Source organism: Neovison vison, chromosome 13 (assembly GCF_020171115.1).
Source record: "Neovison vison isolate M4711 chromosome 13, ASM_NN_V1, whole genome shotgun sequence".
NCBI classification, from domain to species: Eukaryota; Metazoa; Chordata; class Mammalia; order Carnivora; family Mustelidae; genus Neogale; species Neogale vison.
The window spans coordinates 3195936-3216986 of record NC_058103.1 but is presented as its reverse complement, the minus strand read 5'-3'; the positions used below and the strand labels follow the sequence as shown (position 1 = coordinate 3216986).

At 46.6% G+C, this 21051-nt stretch overlaps 1 protein-coding gene across 4 annotated transcripts in view; it reads left to right on the top strand.

Moving 5' to 3' along the window:
- Nucleotides 1-21051, top strand: part of TRAF3 (TNF receptor associated factor 3) — a 114144-nt gene that overhangs the window by 67899 nt on the left and 25194 nt on the right. For all 4 annotated transcript variants that reach the window (XM_044231735.1, XM_044231736.1, XM_044231733.1 and 1 more), the window contains 4 exons: nt 13471-13735; nt 15639-15690; nt 18212-18316; nt 19167-19334. In XM_044231735.1, the coding sequence (XP_044087670.1) occupies nt 13488-13735; nt 15639-15690; nt 18212-18316; nt 19167-19334 (573 nt within the window). In that variant the 5' untranslated portion in view covers nt 13471-13487. The remainder of the gene's footprint in view (nt 1-13470; nt 13736-15638; nt 15691-18211; nt 18317-19166; nt 19335-21051) is intronic.

Here is a 21051-nt window from a genome sequence, read left to right as displayed (position 1 = left end):
TATCATCGCTTCATTTCTTTTTATGGCTGAATAATGTCCTGGTGTGCGGAGATCGCACGTTATGTTTACCCATTCCTCTGTCGACAGACACTTTGGTTGTTTCCACCTTACGGGTATTGTGAAAAGTGCTGCTATGAGCATCTCTGTACGTGTGTTTGAGTTTTCGGTTCTTTTGGGTGTGTGTGCCCAGGACCCAGAGATCATGACCTGAGCCAAAGGCAGGTGTTTGGCCGACTAAGCCCCCCAGGCGCCCATCACTTCATATTCTTGATGGCAGCCTTCTGTGCACGGAGGAGTTTTAATTTCGTAGAGTCCAGTTTATCTATTTTTTCTTTTGTTGCTTGTGCTTTTGGTGTCATATCTAAGAATTCTTTGCCAAACCCAAGGTTATGAATATTTGCCCCAGTGTTTTCTTTTTTTCTCTTACATTTCAGTTGGTAATCCCATTTGATCCTAGTTTGTACGTAGAGAGTGATATTAAGGCTCCCGGTTCATCTTCTGCCTGTGCTTCCCAGTGTCCCAGAGACCGTTTTGGTTTTTTCCCCCCGCCATTAAATGGTTTGGTATCCTTATGAAAAATCATTTAACCATAGATGTGTGGGTTTATTTCTGGACTCTCAGTTGTATTTCGTTGGTCTGTATGTCTGTCCTTATGCCCAGTATTACACTGTTATGATTACTGTAGTTTCGAAGTAGTAAGTTTGAGAAGTGTGAGTCTTCCAACTTCATTGTTTTTCAATGTTGTCTTGGCTCTTTGCGGTCCCTTGCAATTCCGTATGAATTCAAGGATCAGATTTTTCATTTCTGTCAAAGAAAGGTCATTAGAGCTTTGATAGGGATTGCATTGCATCGGTGGATCACTTTGGGTAGAGTATTAGGGTTCTCCAGAGGAACAAAACCTGTGTGTGCGCGTGTGCACATGCGTGTGTAAAAAGCTATGTTTATTATAAGGAATTAGCTCTTACTGGTATGGAGGCAAGCAAGGCCCAAGATCTGCGGGTCATTTGGCTGGCTGGAGAACCAGGAGAGCCAATGGCTTCGTTCCAGCCTGAATCTGAAGGCCTGAAACCTTAAGAGCCAATGGTGTAGTTCCTGTCCAGAGGCGGGCAGGCTCAAAATCCAGAAGAGCCGATATTTCAGTTCAAATCCAGAGGGAGGAGAAAGGCCAATGTCTCAGTTTGAAGTCAGTCAGATAGAATCCTCCTTGCTTGGAGGTGAGTCCACCTTTTTGTTCCGTTCTGGCCTCTGGCTGATTGGCTGATGCCCACCATACTGGGGGGGGACAGCGTGCTTTACTCAGCCTGCCAATTTGTATGTCAGTGTCGTCCAGCACCCTTACAGAAGCGCCTAGAAATAATGTTTGACCAAATATCTAGGCACCCCATGGTCCAGTCACGTTAACACATAAATTAACCAACAGGTAATTTTGCCATTATAACAATATCAAGTCGCTAATCCATGTACACAGACTTGTTTGGAGCTAACAAATGTCTTGCTGTTTAATTGTGTCTTCTTTAATCTCACCAACTGTTTTGTAGTTTTCAGTGGACAAATCTTTTACCTCCTTGGTTAAATTTACTCCTGGGTATTTTATTCTTTTGAGTGCTGTTGTAAATGGAATTGCTTTTTTAATTTCCTTTTTAGATTGTTTATTACTATTGTGTAGATACACAACTGATGTTTCTGTGTTAATCCCGTGCCCTGAAACTTTGATAAATTCCTTTATTAGCTCTAGTTTTTCTTGTGAATTCTTTGGGATTTTCTCTATGTAGGACTGTGTCATCTGTAAATGGAAATAATTTTACTTCTTTCTTATTTGGATGCTTTGTACTTCTTTCTCTTGCGCTGGCTAAAGCTTCCAGTATAACGGTGACTAGCAGTGGTGAAAGCGTACATCCTTCCCTTTCTTGCTGATTTTAGGGCGAAAGCTTTCAGTCTTTTGCCATTAAGTGTGAGTTTTTCATAGATATCCTTTATCTTGTTGAGGTAGTTCCCTTTTATTCCTCGTTCTCTGAGGATATTTATAATGAACGGGTGTTAGATTTTGTCAACTATTTTTTTTCTACATCAGTTGAGATAATTGTATCTTTTTCTCCCTGTTCTATTATTGTGGTATGTTACATTGATTGATTTTCTTAAACTGAACCACTCTCGCCTTCCTGGGATAAATCCCACTAGGTCATGGTATGTAATACCTTTAATATACTGTTGGATTCAGTTTTCTATTTTTTTTTTAAAGATTTTATTTGTTTATTTGACAGAGATCACAAGTAGGCAGAGAGGCAGGCAGGCAGGAGGTGGGGTGGGGGCGGAGCAGGCTCCCTGCAGACCCTGGGATCATGACCTGAGCTGAAGGCAGAGCCACCCAGGTGCCCCAGTTTTCTATTTTTTTTTTTTTGTTGAGAGTCTTGTTCATTTTTGAAGATCAGTTTTGCTAGATGTAGGAGTCTTTTGAACATGTCACGTCATTGTCTTCTGTCCTTCATGACTTCTTTTTGTTGTTGTTGTTGAATTTAATTTTTTTCAGTGTTCCGAGATTCATTGTGTATGCACCATACCCAGTTCCTCCATGACTTCTGATGAGATGCCAACTTTACACTTATTAAGGAAATCCTTGTATATGTGGAGTAGCTTCTCTCTTGCTGCTTTCAGAATTTTCTCTTTGTTTTTCCACAGTTTGATTATAATGTACATTACTGTGGATTTCTTTGAGTTCAGCCTATATACTGTTGAGCTTCCTGGATGTGCAGATTAATTAATCAACCAATTAATTATTTTTCAGCAACTGTGGGAAGTTTTTTGTCCTGTTTCTTCAATTATTCTTTCCAATCCTTTCTCTCCCTCCTCTCCTTTCTGGAACTCCCCTAACGTATATGTTGGTGTGATCGATCCCCATTGGTCTTTGAGGCTCTGTTCATTTTTCTTTGTTGTATTTTCCCTTCTGTAACTTAGACTAGATGAACTTAGTTCAGTCACCTTCAGGTTCTCCAGTTCTTTCTTCAGCCTGCTAAGTTCTGCTATTTAGCCCCTGTTGTGAGTTTTTCCATTTCAGTTTTGTGCTTTCCAGCTCCAAAGTTTCTATTTTTTTCCTTTAAAAAATTTATCTTTATTGATATTCTGTTTTTTGGGCCATTGTTCTGATGGTTTCTTTTATTCTTTAGTTATGGCTTCCTTATACATGTAAAATAGCTGATTTAAAGTGTTTATAAGTCCAGTGTCTAGGTTTCCTCCTGGACAGTTTCTATTTCTTGCTTTTTTCCCTGTGTATGGGCCATACTTCTTTGTTTCTTTGCATGCTTTGTAATTTTTTTAAAAATTTGACATTTTTAATATTATAATGTGGCAAGTCTGTAAATGAGATTCTCTCTCATCCCCAGGATTTGTTGTTATAATTGTTGTTTGTATAATGAATTATTGAACTAAGATTGTCAAGTTTATATTCTTTATCATGTGTAGTCATTGAAGTTCCTCTTCCATTAGCGTACTATTCAGCTCATGATTGGACACAGATTTCCTTAAGTGCCTACAATCAAAATTGTCTCTGTGTCTTTTCAGATGGAGTCTTTGTGAGTGTTTTCAACACACAGCCAGGCAGTCGACAACTCTTCCTTACCATTCTCTTTCTCTGTGCAGAACCTGAAGGTCAGCCAGAGGCTTAAGGTCTTCTCAGGGCTTTCCTGAGCATGCACGCAACCCTGGGCATTTGTGTGGCCTCGTAGATTCCCAGAAACACATTGGAGCTAGTCAGAGTCCTTTATCCCAGCTTTTCTTCTTGATGTGTTGGTTAATCTGTTGTTTCCCTCAGTTGTTGCTGATTACTCCAGGCAGTGGTGATTAATAAATTTTCCCCTTAATGTTTTCAGTAACCACCCCCCACCCTTACCACCACCACCAGTAGCCACCTAAGCATTGGGAGAATTCTGAGTTAATTGAGGTAAAGCCAAGTACTTTGAGTTGGTCTTCTAGATAAGTCAAAGCAAACCACTGAAATTCTTTGCAAATGAGGTCTGTTCTTCTCCCACTACCCCTCCATCTCCTGCCAGACGCCTGTCCTGGGATCACAGATTGTTATCCTCCAGGCCACCATCCTGGCTCCTGGGTTCAGGATTGGGTAAAATGCCATTGAGCTTACTCTTCTTAGCAAGATTCAGCTAGTTTCTCGTGATTAAGTGTTCCTCTGATTGCTGCAAGCTTTTAGTTAGTTTCCAAGGTCCCAGGGAAGTTGTGTTTGATGGGTTTTGCCAGGTTTTTTCCCCGTGCTTTTATTGAAAGATAGACTTTTGGAGTTTCTTACTCAGCCATTTTCACTGATCCCACTCATTAGTCTGGTTTTAATGCTGTTACCAACTTTGAGTTTGCCTAATTTATGTATACCTGATTTCAGAAAGGATTTAAGGTGGCTTAGGGAGGTAAAAAAGATCAAAGGTAAATTATTTTTCATATTTGTTTTGTACCTGTTGGTTAGAGGGCATTCTGGTAAAATTGTGCTCTCCCATGTTGTTACTGAGAACTTGGTCCTGCAGATGGCAGTTTGGGTTCCTTTGGTGATCTTGAGGTTTCTACCCGCCCCTTACATAGATGGAAGAGAACCTGAAGCAGATTCACTCCATGGTTTCTCCATCTGCATGACTTTATAGATAGCCTCAAAGTGATCACCACATTACTATCCAGCTTTAGGAAAGCCCCTGATTATCAGCCTCTGAACTGATTATGAAGATTTTGCCTCCAATGGTGGTTTTTCCAAATCCAACTCCCTTTTCCTTAGGACACAATAGGTGAATAGTTGTCTTATTTTAAGACTTAAAGACGTCATTCCTATTGTCCTAGTTTTAAGAAGTGGTTAGATGATTCTCACTTTAAATCAGAACTAACTTTTCATAGTGACAATGGATGGCTGGTAGAATCTGGGATCATCAGTAAACCTGAGAGTATTCATCTGTCCACCAATCCTGGCACCCGCTGAGGTGTCTAGTTCCTGCTTTCCCTGCGAAAGCTGCGGCCCATTTCGGCCATCTCACTGATGCAGAAGGTCATGGGCTGACCCATAGGCCCCACTCAGGGTTCATGTCACGTCTGGGTTCTGACTCGAAGAGCTCTTACTTAGGAAGAATGTTTCCCTTGAGCACTGTGAGTCTGTTTGACATAGTGACTTATTTGTTAGTTTTGTTTCAACATAATTCTCTTTTTTTGAAAACAATTTTGTAATAGAGTTAGAGCTGCTTTCTAGTTTGGTTTCATATATGCTGTTGTCCCTTTTTCATCAGCACCACCTGTAAGATAATATGAATCTTTATAAAATGCCAAGATATGGATGAATTTGACTACATTAAAATTAAGAACTTTTCTTCTTTAAAGGACATAAATAAAGTTAAAGCCATCCACAGACTGGAGGAAGACATAGACAGGTGTAGGTTGAACAGTCAATATGTAGGTAACCCCCACGAATCAGTATTGTAAGAGATCATAGCCCAATTAAAACATGGCAGAGAGACACAATCAGGCATTTCACGGAAGGAAAAGCATAAGTGGCCCGTGAGCCTATGAATGTATGAAAAGATGCAAAAGCTTTTTAATTATCAGAGTAAGAAAACAGACCATTGTACCTGCTAGGTTGGCAGAACCTAAGTGTTGGTGAAGATGTGGATTAACAGAAACATTCATGCTGCTTTGCTTTTGAGAGCAGTTTGGCCCTCGCTTGTAAGTTGGCTATGCGTACAACCTCTGCAGTCCCTCTGGCGGTAGGTGCAGGGTGCCCGGCGGGGACTGGCAGGCACTTTCTGTAAAAGGCAAGATGGTAAATATTCTAGGCTTTATGACCTTGTCATACAGTTGCCTTTGTTTCATTTGTTTGTTCAACCCTTTAAAAATCTAAAATGCATTCTTGGCTCAATGAAGTAGACAATAGGTAGCCATAACCCAGTAGAAGTCGGCTGCTGGCTAGATCTGACCACAGACTTCACAGTTTTCTGTGATCTAGAGCACAGACCCTAGAGAGACTTAAACGAGGGCCCCAGAACAGATGTGCCGGAATGTTCAGAGCATGCTTTCTGTAACAGCAAGGGTGGGCAACTGTGATCAGAAAATGGCTAGGTCACCTGTGGACTATCACACAGCAGTGAGAATGAATGAAGCGTAACTACCACACACAGCAGCCACGGGTGAGAGCATACAGTGCTGACGGCAGAGGGTACATTGGGTATGATAGCATTCTGGGAGACCGAAAACAGGCAAAAGCATATTGTTTAAGAAGAAAAATATATATGATAGCAAAAGAGCCATAGGTGCGAACTTCAGGCTGACTTCCAGAGAGCGGCAGGACAATGGCTAAGGAAGCACATGGGGAGATTGTGGCTGTTAGGTATGTTGTGGATTCTGGGACCTTTTTGGTTGTTGTATTCTCTCCTGGGTCTTGTACATAGTATTTATTTTATTTTTTTAGGGAGGCTCCACACCCAACTTGGGGTTTGAACTCACAAAGTTGAGATTAAGAGTCATGTGTACTACTGACTGAGCCAGCCCGGTGCCCCATGCACACAGTCATTTTGTTTATGTGTCACCTAATACATTTTTTTGAAGGAAGGAGGGATACCAGCCAGGGAGGTCTTAGAGCCCACCCAGCTGTCCTCCCTGAAACAATACTTTGTGTGCCAGAGCTATGCTGCGTGGCTCCCCTGGGAGGGAAGGACGTGGTTATCTAAGCAGTGGTAGCCACCAGTGCAGCCCTTGAGCTGCAAAGAGAGCGTCCAGGAAGAGGCCTTCTTTGTTCCGTGATGACAGTGAGTTTGCTGGCACTGAGCGCACGCTGTTCCTTCCCCATTGAGAAGACTGTGGCATTCGTGTTGGAAATCACTTGACCATAAACAAGAGGGATCGTTTCTGGACTGTCAGTTCTCATTCATTGATCTGTATGTCTAACACCAGTACCATAGTGTCCTGACTAATTTGTAGTGAGTTGTTGAACAATGAGGTGTGAGTCTTCCAGCTCTGTTCTTTGTTGAAATTGTTTTCTCTATTCTGGGTCCCCTGAATTGCCATCTGACTTTTAGGTTCTGCTTCTTAATTTCTGCAGAAAGAACCAGCCAGGACTGTAATAGGGGTTGAGATGCATCTGATCGGTTTGAGTAGCGTGGCTGTCTCATCAGGTGTTGTGTCTTCCAGCCTGTGAGCATGGGCTGGCCTCCCATTTATGGATATCTTTGATGTCTTTCAACAATGTTTTGTAATGTTCAATACACATATATTGCCCCCCTTTGGTTACCTGTAACTCCTGGATATTTTATTCTTTTTGATGCTATTATAAATGGATCATTTGGGGCACCTGGGTGGCTCAGTGGGTAAAGCCTCTACCTTTGGCTCAGGTCATGATCTCCGGGTCCTGGGATCGAGCCCAGCATCAGGCTCTCTGCTCGGCGGGGAGCCTGCTTCCGCCTCTCTCTCTGTCTGCCTATCTGCCTATTTGTGATCTCTCTCTCTTTCAAATAAATAAGTAAAATCTTTTTTAAAAAAATAAATAAATGGATCATTTTCTTTTATTTTTTAAAATTTTATTTATTTATTTGACAGACAGAGATCACAAGTAGGCAGAGAGGCAGGCAAAGAGAGAGAGGAGGAAGCAGGCTCCCCGCCGAGCAGAGAGCCCGATGCGGGGCTCGATCCCAGGACCCTGGGATCATGACCCAAGCCGAAAGCAGCGGCTTAACCACTGAGCCACCCAGGCGCCCCCATGGATCATTTTCTTAATTTCATTTTTGGGTTGCTCATTGCTAATATATAAAAACACAATTGACTTTTATATATCAATCTCTTATTCTGCAACTTTGCTGAATAAGTTTATTAGTTCAACTCGTTTTTAGTTGATTCCTGAGTTGTATATGCAGGATGATGTCATCTGAAAATAGAAATAGTTTTATTTCTTCCTTTCTGATCTTGATGCCTTTTATTTCTTTTTCTTATCATATTGCTGAGAAGGGGCTTTTAAAACAAGGCTTAGGGGGCACCTGGGTGGCTTAGTGGGTTAAGCCTCTGCCTTCGGCTCGGGTCATGGTCCTGGTGTCCTGGGATGGAGCCCCGCATTGGGCTCTCTGCTTGGTGGGGAGCCTGCTTATCCTCCCCCCGCGCCTGCCTCTCTGCCTACTTGTGATCTCTGTCTGTCAAGTAAATAAAATCTTTTAAAAAAATAAAAATAAATAAAACAAGGCTTGGGGGTGTCTAAGTAAGATGGGGAAACAACCCAGTCCTTGTCAGGCTGCCTGGCCGCCATTGGCGGGAGGATGTATCTTCTCTGTACACAGTGCAGCAGAGTCTACAGACTCAACATAAAATATTACAGTGATGCCTGATAGTGCTAGGACCCTTAGGGCTAGTACTGCTTTTCAGGTAAAGAGAAGTGAGACCCTGAGGATCAGTGCTGTCCCCAAGGATCCACCTGAGGGAAGACCCTGAAGCAGTCTTACCACCCAGGCCGCTCAGTGCCAGATGTCTTGCCTGGCTGGTTCCTCCCCCAGAACCCCTAACACCAGGTTCCCCTCCATGACTGCCTAACAGGGCTGTGTCTGCTGCTGCTCCTTCTGGTCCTCCTCTGTTGGAACTGAACTGATACCTCCAGTCCGACTCCCGAAGCCCCGACCTCCCCAAAACCTATGTGACATCTTTCTCTTTGGAAGATCTGCACCTGGGCCCTTTGTACCTGCCGCGCTCACGTCCTGTGCTTATTCAGCCGGAGTGCTCCCCTCCTCGCGACTCCCTCAGAGCTCTCTAAGGATGGGCACAGTCTCCTTCATCCCGGTGTCCCCGATGTGTGAGGCACAGCGTTGTGTATGTTGTATGTGCCCCGTTGTATTTGTTGAAGTAAAATGTGGTTGGTTTGGCAGACGTTTGCCGAGTTGCTCTCCTAGAAAAAGGTTCTCCCACCCATGTAGGAAGGTAGTGGGCCTGCCGCCCACCCCCGCGACACTGCCGTTCCCAGGCTGAGGGGCCTGATGTTCGTACAGCCGTGTAGCCGGCAGCAGTCATCAGGAAAGTCGAGGCTGAAGTAAAGTGGGAACTGTCAGTATTTGAGTGAAATGGGCTGTTCTCTAAAATATTTGTTTAACAGTTTAGTAAATGTTGGGAGGAAATATGTAATGTACAACCTTTTGGAAGTGTTTGGCAGTGATTACAGTACCACAAATTGCACATCGCCTTTGACCCAGTAGTTCTGTTGCTGTATGGTTGCCTGTGTTCAGGAATGTTCACTGCAGGTTGTTCATAATAGCAAAACATCAGGAGCGCCTGGGCGGCTCAGTCAGTTGAGCATCTGACTCGATTTCCGTTCAGGTCATGATTTGTGCTCCGCAGGGAGTCTACTTGGGATTCTCCCTCTCCCTCTGCCCCTCCCCCATTCATGCTCACACGCTCTCACTTGCTATCTCTTAAAAAAAAAAATCTTTTTTAAAAATAGCAATATATCAAACAAGCCTAAGTCTGTCCATTAGTGGAACTGGTTATATAAAGTAAGGTAAACCAACCATTGGAGTGCCATATGCAGCCTTCAGAATAATAAAGTGGATCTGTATATGACCGTGTTTATCTGACGGAGACAGAGCGAGAGAGAGGGAACGTAAGCAGGGGGGGCCGGAGTGGGAGAAGCAGGCTTCCCGCTGAGCAGGGAGCCCGATGCAGGGCTCGATCCCAGGACCCTGGGACCATGACCTGAGCTGAAGGCAGACCCTTAACTGAGCCACCCAGACGCCCCCAAGATGAAGCTGTTGATTCATTTCCATGTGTGACACGGTTTGTGTGGAGGGAGAAGACATGTTTCTTTACATGCATTTGCCATTTCTGGATGTCTCTACGCTCTCACAGAGCTCCAGAAGAGAGCGTCTGCCTCTGGGTATTTGCAGTCAGAGGATCTGGTCCTTATTCTTTGCACTTTAAAGCCCCGTGTTTTAGTTGTTTGTTGTCTTCTCTGAGGGCACCTGCTGTTATAATATGGAAAGGGGCACCTGGGTGGCTCAGTCACTTGGGTGCCTGCCTTCGGCTCGGGTCACGATCCCAGAGTCCTGGGATCGAGCCCCATGTCAAGCTCCCAGCTTCACAGGAAGCCTGTTTCTCCCTCTCCCACTCTCCCTGCTGTGTTCCCTCTCGCTCACTCTCTCTCCCTCTCTCTCTGTGTCAAATAAATAAATAAAGTCTGCTATAATATGGATGAAAGTCTTTCTCTGCTCCCCCACATGTCTGCCACTGACCACAGCATTGGGCAGGTATAGTTTAGTGTTAGAGTCTTATACTTTAGAGCATGTGCCACTATATATAAATGTCACAAATTAACCAAATCCAAATGGAACCATTTTGAACAGTTTTTTAAAAATTAAATTTATTTTTTTATAAGCATATAATGTATTTTTAGCCCCAGGGGTACAGGTCTGTGAATCGCCAGGTTTATACACTTCACAGCACTGACCATAGCACATACCCTCCCCAATGTCCATAACCCCACCACCCTCTCCCTAAACCCCTACCCCCAGTTGAACAGTTATTTTATATTACTTTTTGTTTAGATTTTAAATTGAGATATGATTCTCGTCCTATAAAATTCATCTCCTTCAAGTGTCTGGTTCAGCAGTGGGTTGTAGGTTATGCACCCGCCCCCTTTATCCAGTCCCCAAACACCTCCATGCCCTCAGCAGGAGACCCCATGCACATTAGTACACGTTCCCCTTCCCCCGGCCTGGCAGCCATGAATCTGCTTTCTGTTGCTATAGATTTGCCCCTTCTGGACATTTCATGTTCAGACCATCTGCTTCTGCTGCTTTGTCCTCCGCTGTGAATATAAGGTAGAGGAGGTCTGGCGTATGGTTCCTGCAGCCCAAGCACTGCAGGCCGTCTTTCCCTCCTTCCCTGAAGGCTCATTCTTCAGCCTGCAGCCTAGATGGGGAATGGGCCATGCGTGCGACGAGATGCAGGGATGCTGGGTAGGATTGTCAGAGGCCCTCAGTGGCCCACCGCAGAGGCGGCCACGTCGGCACCTGCCTCACGGGGAAGTCCGGACAGACCTGCTGGCCATGGGCTGCCCTCTGCCCGTCAGCACAGGGCTGCTCTGATGTTTTCTCTGAGGTACCTGGATAGAAGTTGCATCTGTTCACTTGTCTTAAGTAACGTATAAGAACAAAAGATCCCAAGCTGTATTCTTTACTTTTATATAGAGTATGGCATGTTATAGGTAAATAAATATTTATTATTTATCATTAGTTTGATCCAAAGTTGATTGTCTGTCAGGTTTATAATAGGAATTTACCTTTAAAGAATCAAATATTTCTCTTTTGGGGGGAAGGTTTTATTTATTTGAGAGAGACTGAGAGCGAGGGAGCACAAGTGGTAGGGAGAGGCAGAGGGAGAAGCAGACTCCCCACTGACCAGGGAGCCTGACGTGGGGCTTGATCCTGAGACTGTGCGATCATGATCTGAGCTGAAGGCAGATGCTTAACTGAGCCACCCAGGCGCCCCAGGAATCAGATATTTCTCATTAAAAACTGTTTATTGAACACATAGCTTCCTTCACACTATTGGCTAAGATACTAAACCAAAGTCATAAGTAGCTTATAATCTAAGAAGAGATTTTCAAGGCTGGAGGCTCCAAGACCAGATCTACAAGCTAAAGAGTGTTCCTGTCATAGAGACGCAGCTTGGTACTAGTGGCTCGGACGTCACCCTTCCCTCCATTAGCTCAGCAAATGTGCACTGGGGACCTTCTGCACACTGGGCGCTATTCTGGGTACCTGGGGCTTGTCTGTCAACAAAACCCATGTCTCCAAGGAGCTTATGTTCTGCCTGAGGAGAGAGACAATTAACAAGAAGCTGTAGAGTTAGAGGGTGCGAAGTGCCATAGAGAAAACACAGCAGGGCAAAGCAGGCCTGGTGAGTGGGGTTGGCCAGGGTGAGCCTCCTTGACAAGGGGGCGGTGAACCCAGAGCATCTGCAGAAGGTAAGACAGGCAGATAGACAAGGTAGGCAGCAGGCACCTCGCCGCTTGGCGTCTTAATGAATAAGATTCTGGTCGGCAAATTGGTGCGCAAAGGGCTGTAGCCTTCTGAGGCCATTTTGGAAGCTTTGTTTGTTTTCATAAATGGATTTTGCAGGAAGCTCCCACTCTTTGCCACACTGATGTTCTATTTTATTAAAACCAGCCCGAGAGTGGCTAGAACACCAGTTCATTTATTTTTCAGATGTTGAGCTGCTGGCATTCTGTGCAGCCCTAGTCAGGAGACATTCATTCCTGCAGTCTCATAAAGAGGCAGAACAAGGCCCTAGAGGGTGGGCTCTGCACCCAGCACACCGTGGCCTGGGGTGAGGGTCTGCCTCGCCCCCGCTGGTCAGTCCGAAGGCACCGGCCAGGCCCCAGACCAGCCCACGGCAGCCTTGCACTGGGAAGAGAAGGGAACAGAATGAGGCACAGACACTCGCGGCCTTGTGAGAAGAAGGAATTTGGTCCTTATTTTTGTAATTAGCAGAAATAAATGGATTGAGCAAAAAACACTGTAGTTTTGAGAGACCTGGTGAGCTCTGAGAGAAATTCCTCTGCAGGTTCGCCAGATGTGCTGCTGTGCACGTCAGCTGGAGGCCCGCGCAGGCTGCGGTCGCTCTGGCTCCTGTCTAGGAGCTGCTCATTGGGCCTGTTGCTGGGAACTTGCAGGTGGGACCCAGCCGTCTGCGCACTTGTCACCATGTGCAGGAGGATGGCTGCCTGTGTGGGCACAGGGGACCTGTTCAGTCCCGGCGTGTCCCCTCCCAACTCCATCCGGGGCACAGGAGGGGCCTGCCTGCTGTAGACACCAGCGGGTGCACCCTGAGGCCCTGTGGTGCGCAGCGTGGGGTCCTGCGGTGGCGGTGGGGGGGTGGGGGGCAAGGTGGGGTCAGGCTGGCCGCAGGCGCCAAGAGCAGGTGCCAATCACAGCGCACCCAGACTGGAGTGTCGTGGGCACTCTTGGGGTCTTGGTGGGGGCAGGAATCACATGAGTCCGCAGACACCATCCAAACGTGCCTGCTGTGGTTGGAGTGAGTGACACCGTGGGGCAGGCCACCCGTGAGTCACATCATGGGGCTGTTATTGGCAGTGAGGAGAACCAAGAAATAAAACTGGCTGAGAACGACTGTTGCTTTGCCCAAAATATCAGAATGATGCGCAGAACTTTTAAGTTACAGCCAGGTATTACCTGTACTGCAAGGAACCTTAATGACACAACCAGTACCTTTTAGAGGTTTTTCGCCCAGTAACGTCAACAGTAGCGTTCGGCCGATGTCGAAAGGGGAGAAGCACATTTGCTCATGTCTTGTTGCCATCAGGCAGTGAGGTCAGGAGGGATCTCGCGCATTACTTAAACTGGAAAACCCCACGGTGCTCCGGCACTTTCCCATCCCGAAAGCTGTGTTTCTTCTCCTTGCACAGGATGACGGGTTAGCGTTTCACTCAGGACCGTTGTTTTCCCTCCACAGAATTTCTCTTTCCTAAAATGGAGCCGAGTAAGAAGCTGGACCCCCCCGGCACCCTGCCGCCCAACCCCCCGCTGAAGCTGCACCCCGACCGCGGCGCCGCCAGCACGTCCGTCTTCGTCCCCGAGCAAGGAGGCTACAAAGAGAGGTTTGTGAAGACCGTGGAGGACAAGTACAAGTGTGAGAAGTGCCGCCTGGTGCTGTGTAACCCGAAGCAGACCGAGTGCGGACACCGGTTCTGCGAGACCTGCATGGCTGCCTTGCTGAGGTAGGCCCGCGGCCCGCGGCTTCCCCGCCTCCCGCCCGCCGCCGCGTCTCTAAGCAGTGCCCTCTAAAGCTTAAACGTCTCCAGACGCTCAGATCAAATTCTCGGAGCCTCGCCTGTGAATCGTTTAGGGAAACTCAGTCGAACCTCATCCCTGAGTTGTCCAGGGTTCTGGGACTCGCAGACTGGCCTACCCAGCCCCATCCCACAGATTTCTGTCTCCTCCCCGCCAAGCGTCTCCCGATGTGCTCGCCGAGCACCCGGTCCTGTGCCACAGTGTCCCCTCTCCGTGCAGGTGGTGGGGAGCCCTGAAAGTGCAGGTGCTCCTGGGGGGCAGAGGCTGAGTAGGGCAGGTCAGCAGGAGGACAGGACAGGTCCCCACCTGGGTAGGAATCTGGTGTGTGCGCGCTTACTCAGCAGTCAGGAGAGCAGACGCCGGTGCCTTGGAAGCCCTTGTTGGCTAAGCATCGGTGCCACCTTAGAGTCACAGAGGGTGTTGAGGAGGCAGGCCGGAGTTTGGTGGCACAAACAGCATCGTCCAAGAAAGCGTCTTAGTTCCTCCCCAGGTGTTTTCTGGGCATGGTGCTGGGCACTGGGAGTCATGGCAGGATGCTGTCAGACTTGGTCCCCAGGGTCAGGCACAGGGGCCTGGGAAGGCTGCCCACTTCTCCTGACTCACCGCTGAGGGCATGGCCCTTGATAATGGCACTGCAGGCGTCCTCCCCCAGGTCCTTCCGGCTGTAGTCTTATCCACTTATCCAAACAGTGAGCTCAGCTTTCCCTGCCTTGTGGCTAAAATGACTTTTGAGTCAAGCTTAGTGATGGCCGAGCCGACTCAGAGCACCTGCGGTTTCCTACGGGCAAACCCGGACTGTGTGCTGGGCTGGGGGAGGCCTGCTGGCCACGGGGCTGGGCTGGGGCTGGTACCCAGAGCTCCTCTGATTTCCCTCCTTGTTCTGCACTTGGCTCTCCTCCTGCTCCGTGTTTTTGCAGGCATCCGGGGATCCCATCCAAATGCCACTCACCCCTAGGGTCTAAGGATGTAAAGAGAGTTAAGGCAGTTTAGCACAAGCTTCATATTATAGTCTAAGTGAAAGCTTTTATTTAGAAACACATTAATTTTGTCTCCCATCAGCCCTTAGTTCTTCTGCCCAGCTTCCCAGGCCTGTGAAGCCTCCCCAGTCTGCCCAGGGCTCCGGTGGACACGTGTCCAACCCCGTGTTCACCTCCCCAAAGCCTCCACCAGCCTTCCTGTCCTGGACTCCTGGAGCCCTTGGCTGTCTAGGGCAGGGGCCGTGGAAGTAGAGAGGACTCAAACTTCGTTTTATTTTTAATCTCTAGGAGGTGATTTCCAGCACAAGATGGGGTTAGAATCAAGTCCAAAAAAGGACAGCTTGGGAGCAGGGGCTCTTGTCCTGTGTTTGGGGGCAAGAATGATGTGGTGGACAGTGGCTTCCTTAGATGGGGCCAGTGAGCCGTGGAATTGCATTGGCTTTTCAGGATATTGTGACAGAAAATAACTTCTGGAGAAAGTACTAGCTGTTTTTAGAAAACAAGACCGCCTCTAGGCCCTCCTAATCAGCCGGGGACGCTCACACCACAGAGCCACTCACGGAGGGCTAGGCTAGTTTTGGTTTCTGAAATAAAATCTCACTTTTAATGGAAAGGGACTTTCCAAGTGGGACTGATGTCAGCTGTGCTGCTTAAAAACTTCCTTGGGAAAAATTACCATTTAAAAAATTGAGCTCTTTTCTCCTGTGGCTTCATATTTGAAACCCAGTTCGCCGTGGCATCCCGGACCTCTGGTTGCGGCTGTGAACTTCGCACACCAGGTTGACCATAAAGGTTCAAGTGAGAACAGAACTTCTGCTCTATCTAATGTCTTCATGGTGTGTTTTCCCCTCAGCTCCTCAAGCCCAAAATGTACTGCGTGTCAAGAAGGCATCATTAAAGATAAGGTATTTTTGGGATTTTAATAAATGACCTTTTCAAACGCTTCAGTCCTGCTTGGCCCATGGTTTGCACCTGGTGCTCTCGGCACGCTCTGGTTTTGTCTCGGGGCTTGACCGCGGGTGCTGCAGGGTTGAGGCAGGACAGCTGCCCAGCTGGGTGACCCTGGCCAGGACCTTCAGCCTCTGAACCTGTGTCCTTGCCTGTGACAATAGCAGTCCCACCTCGGGAGGGCTGTGGGGGTGAAATGTGGAGGTACAGGCCCTCCTCTCAGGCTTCTCCCCCAGACAGCTGGCATCCGGCCAGTCTCAGGAGTTCAGCAGGATTGGCTTTCTGTCTGCCCCCGTGCAGCACCTCCCACTCATTAGACAGATGTGGGGTTTCCACCCTCCCCCCTGCCACGTGATTATGTGTACCCGTGAGAGCTCTCTGGCAGGGCAGAGTCTCAGAGGGGGCCTCAGGGGGCCATCCACCAGCTTCCGTCCTGGGGCTCTGATCCGCACACCCCACCTCCCCTCCCCGCACTGTAACAGCACCTCTGGTCATCTACGCGTTGGCAGACCCCCTAGGCATGCTTTGAGTCTGAAATGAGTCATTCTTAAAGTATCAGTAAAAATGTGTGGTACCAATATTTTGGTTGATGAACAGAACAATTTTTTAAATGTAGGTCATTAACTTGTACAATAAAATTCCTGCTCTGTGTTTTTGTGTCCAGAGCACTTTTCAGGTTGGGTTTGCGGTCAGGGCAGTGCAGGCAAGTGCAGGGATTTGGGGGTCCCGGCAGAGGAGGGCCCCTCTGCTGCCGGAACAAGGGCGCCTCGTGTAACTCCTCTGGGCAGCGTAGAGCTAGAGCTGGCACCACGCACGTCCCTTGTCTTCCCGGGGTTTATTGCTGCTGCAGGCGGCACTCTGTCAAAGGGAGGGGCTTGTTTCTAAGAAAACAGTCACCCAGCTACCCCTGATCTTAGCATGGCCACTAACTTATTAATGTGTTTCTGACCCCTGTGATCGAGGTAGAGGTTCAAACAACGGACCTGGTCTGTCTCACTGTTCAGAATTATAATCCCTATTTTTCAATGGCATTAGTAAGTGGAGAAGAATTACTAGTTTTGTTGGAGCACCGTGAATGACAGCGACTAATGCCTTGGATCCTCATGGGAAAGGGGGCTTGAGACTGAGATCGTCTGCTGGTCGCTGTCAGGCCTCAGGCTCCTCATCTATGTAATGGGACAGATGTAGTAAATCATCTCAGCTCTAGATTCTGTACTTTAACTGTTTTGACATTGCCAATCTTTGTTTTGTATCCATAAAGTTAAACTCAAATGACTTAAGAAACTTAATGCCACAAAAAAGAAATTTATTTCCCACTGGCTAAAAATACCTGTTTGGTGACTTTAGTGTGTTTTTAAAAAGGTCATGTTTATGAAGGATTAGATTTGACTCCAAATTACTTTATTTTTAACTCTTAGCAGCTGTTGATTCTATTTCTTTGCCTCTGGAGTTGAGAAAGGCATATTAAGATCCTGTCTATTTTTTCACTATTACAGAGTGTTAACATAGGAGTTTCTTAGAAATGCCTGAAGACGAAGACGGTCTAGATTGTGTTGCTGGAAAGGATGAACCTCCTTGTTTTCTAAGGGGAAAATATAAAGAAAGGAAGAAAGGTTTTCATTTTCAAAGGGAAACTTTTTTTTTTTTTAACTTTTAAAGATTTTATTTGAGTAGTGGGAGGGACAGAGGGACAAGCAGGCTCCCCACCAAGCAGGGAGCCCAACGCAGGGCATAATCATAGGACCATAGGATCATGACCTGAGCCAAAGGCAGACACTTAACAGACTGAGCCACCCAGTCACCCCCAAAGGGAAAGATTTTCATTATTGGATTAACTTCAGTCACTACACTATTTATTTAAAAGAGGGCAGTTTTTTTTAGTAGCAGGCTAATACTGCCTCCTTTTTGGTGAAAATGATTTATGAGGGATATAACCTCAGAATAAAGGACTAAAATGTTTTACAAAACGTCTGCAAGATACGATCTTCTACAGTAGTTTTGTATTTCTTTACCAAGTGACCTACACAGGCATTGAGTGATAGTGGGCTCTGCCCTTGTCCCTTGGTCGGTGTGGTCCATGCATGGCTGCCCCCGCAGAGCTGGCTCCTGGAAGTCCCCAGAGTCCAAATACGAACCTGGTCCTGGTGCATCCTCACCTTGAGATCACGTCAGAGTTGACCCAGAGTATTTGGATGCTCCAAAGTGATCTTTAATTATTTCGTGTAACTTGTTTTCATTTGGCTTATCTAATAAAAGATGGTAGTTAAGGTTGTATTATTTAAATTGTGACTCTTAGTGGGAACATCTCCTTCATTCTACTTTAGAAATTAGAAATTAAGATGGTCCTTAATGCCTTCTGAGGTCCACTTAAGGGATGCTCTCCTGATTTTTTTAAAGTGGTTTTGCCTTCTCTGAAGTAGCAGCATGTGGAGATAAAGCAATATTAATCCTCTGAAATAACCGTCTTCCCCGTTTCAGGTGTTTAAGGATAATTGCTGCAAGAGAGAGATTCTCGCTCTTCAGATCTACTGCAGGAATGAAGGTGAAGGCTGCACAGAGCAGTTGACGCTGGGACACCTGCTGGTAAGTCCTGGAGGTTGTGCTTGGTGCTTCCATTAAGAAATAGAACTCCTTGGGGCGCCTGGGTGTCTCAGTCGGGTTCGCATCAGACTCCTGATTGCAGCTCAGGTCACGGCCTCAGGGTGGTGAGATGGAGCAACCGCCCCCCACTTGGCTTCGTGCTTAGCGGGGAATCTGCTTGAGATTCTCTTTCTCCCTCAGCTCCTCCCCCGATGTGCACACACTCATGCTTTCTCTCTCTGAAATAAATAAATCTTTAAAAAAAAAAAAAAGGAGATATAACAGCCTGATCAGCATGATGTGGTACCCTAAGACCATGGTTACGCTGATTTTCAAAACACAACCAAACATGAAAGCATTCCAAGCCACTGAGGTATGAAATATTATTTTTATGACATCATTGGCAGAATTGCCAACTGGTTTTTAAACACCCCCACCCTATTTAGGATGGAAAGAAATCTGAACCGGTTTTTAATTTTGGAAGGCCCAGTAAAACCTTCTGGTTTTTTTTTTTTTTTTAAACCATGAAATTCCACATAACTTTTATGGCTTTTTTTTTTTTTTTTAATTAGCATCTTATTTTATCCTGGAAGGGCACTCAAACTGGAGTAAAACAAATTCCTTAGCCGATAACCTGATACCCAGGAAGGAGAGTTGGCTTACTCCTTCAAAAGCAGTATAGTTTGGGTCATCACTAAATAGAACACAAAACTCATTGTCTCTCAATACATTTGTCACTCTTCTCTGTGAAAAACTGGTCTAGCGGCAAGCGGAAATGTTTCTGGAGGCTAGAATCCGTATTTCAGATTGAATTTCTTTGCCAGTTAAGAACCTTGAAATGTTTGTTTTACAGGTGCATTTAAAGAACGATTGCCAGTTTGAAGAGCTTTCGTGCATTCGTGCTGACTGCAAAGAAAAAGTGTTGAGAAGAGATCTGCGTGACCACGTGGAAAAGGCCTGCAAGTACCGGGAGGCCACGTGCGGCCACTGCAAGAGTCAGGTTCCGCTGATCACCCTACAGGTGCGCCGCCCCTCCGCCTGCAGCTCCGGCCAAGTGTAATTGTGTCACAGAATAGCATTTTAAAGCACTATTCTAACAGGAATAAAGAGAAAACAGGAGGAAATGGCAGTTTTCATCTGGCTTTAATTCAGAGTTAAGCTTTATTTGTTTTGCCCATTTTGATTTGTATAATTAACATTTTCCCATTCCCTTGATTGACTATCATTTGGAATGCCAAAAAAAAAAAAAAATGAAGACTAATTATCAAAAAAGGTAGAATTTTTCTCTTGTCCCAGGGAATGTCCTCAAAATCTTGTTGGATTGCTTGATCGTTTAAGCAGCTCTGGGACATAATCATCACTTCAACAGGGTAATTCATCCTGCAGCATCGAAGTGCAGCTGTCTGTCTTGGAGAGAGATAAGAATTTCACATTTTTCATGCCTTGATTATTTTGGCACGGTTCTATATTGTGTGTGTGTGTTAGAGATCAGATCCCTTATCTGTAAGTTAGAGATGTTGGGGGTGGAGGACAGACTTTAAAAACCAATCAATATCACAGTAACCCCCAAATATTTGTCCATTTCTTGCACAAATATTCACTGAGTACCTACTGTGTGCTGGGCACTGTTCTGGGAGCTGTGGGTTCAGTGGTGATGCTCAGCTTCTAGTGGGAAGAAGTAATTAACAGGCAAATGTAATGTGGGGTAGTGATTTGTACTATGAAGAAAAATGCACTAGCATCATGGAAAAAGAGGTGGTCGGGGCTGGCCTCTCCAAGGCAGTCAGGGCCCAGTGTGGGACGAGTGCCCAGAGCGGAGAGAACAGCTAGGAGTGCACAGGCTCTGAGATGGGACTGACTTGGCAGGTGGATTTCAGGAACTGTGAGAGGCGGTGCAGAGGTGATGGGTAGCAGGGGAGAGGGTGGGGCTAGGCACTGGGCAGCTTGAGCAAGGGGTTGATGTCACAGTTCCCCATCAGGTGCAGCACTCTGGCAGGTGCGACACGTAGGCATGGGGTAAGAGGAGAATATAGAGGCAAGGCAGTGTTGGTCTGTGCAGGAAGGGGGCAGGAGGACCAGGTACACTGGGACACATTGGGAAGGTAGAGGCAGTGGGATTAGCCCACGGCTTAAATACGGAGTATGTGTTAAGGACGACGCCCGGGGTCTGTAGCTCGATCAGCTGGATGAACTCTGGAGCTGGGGCTTACTGGAGCATAGCAGCTTGAGGGGAGAATAGGGCAGTGGTCTGGGCTACTGGTGCATCTTAGGTGGTCCCTGTAGCCTTGGGGACAGAGGCTTGGGGCACACTAATGCTTACAGACTGCAGAGTGAGGTCGTCTAGCAGTGGCCAGTGTGGAAGGGTCAGCAGAGTGGAGCTCCAGCGCCAGCAGGAGCTGGAGAGGGTTTATGTGTGGGCAGGAGAGGCAGACGTTGCTGAGAGGCTGGGGGGCCGCTGGGGATGACATCTGCACTTGGCAGGACCGTCATTAATGGGACCAAGACGGGAGAGGACCAGAGACATGCGGCCAGGCTGTCTGGCCAGGCAGTTCCTGGTGGATGTTCTACCGCATTTATTGACCAAAATTTAGGACAGTTTTTGTTTTTTTTTTTTTATGAAATGAAAAGTCCTCTGCTTCATTTTTTAATTTTTAAATTTTTATTCTTTTTTGAGATTTTATTTATTTATTTGACAGACAGATCACAAGTAGGCAGAGAGGCAGGCAGAGAGAGAGGAG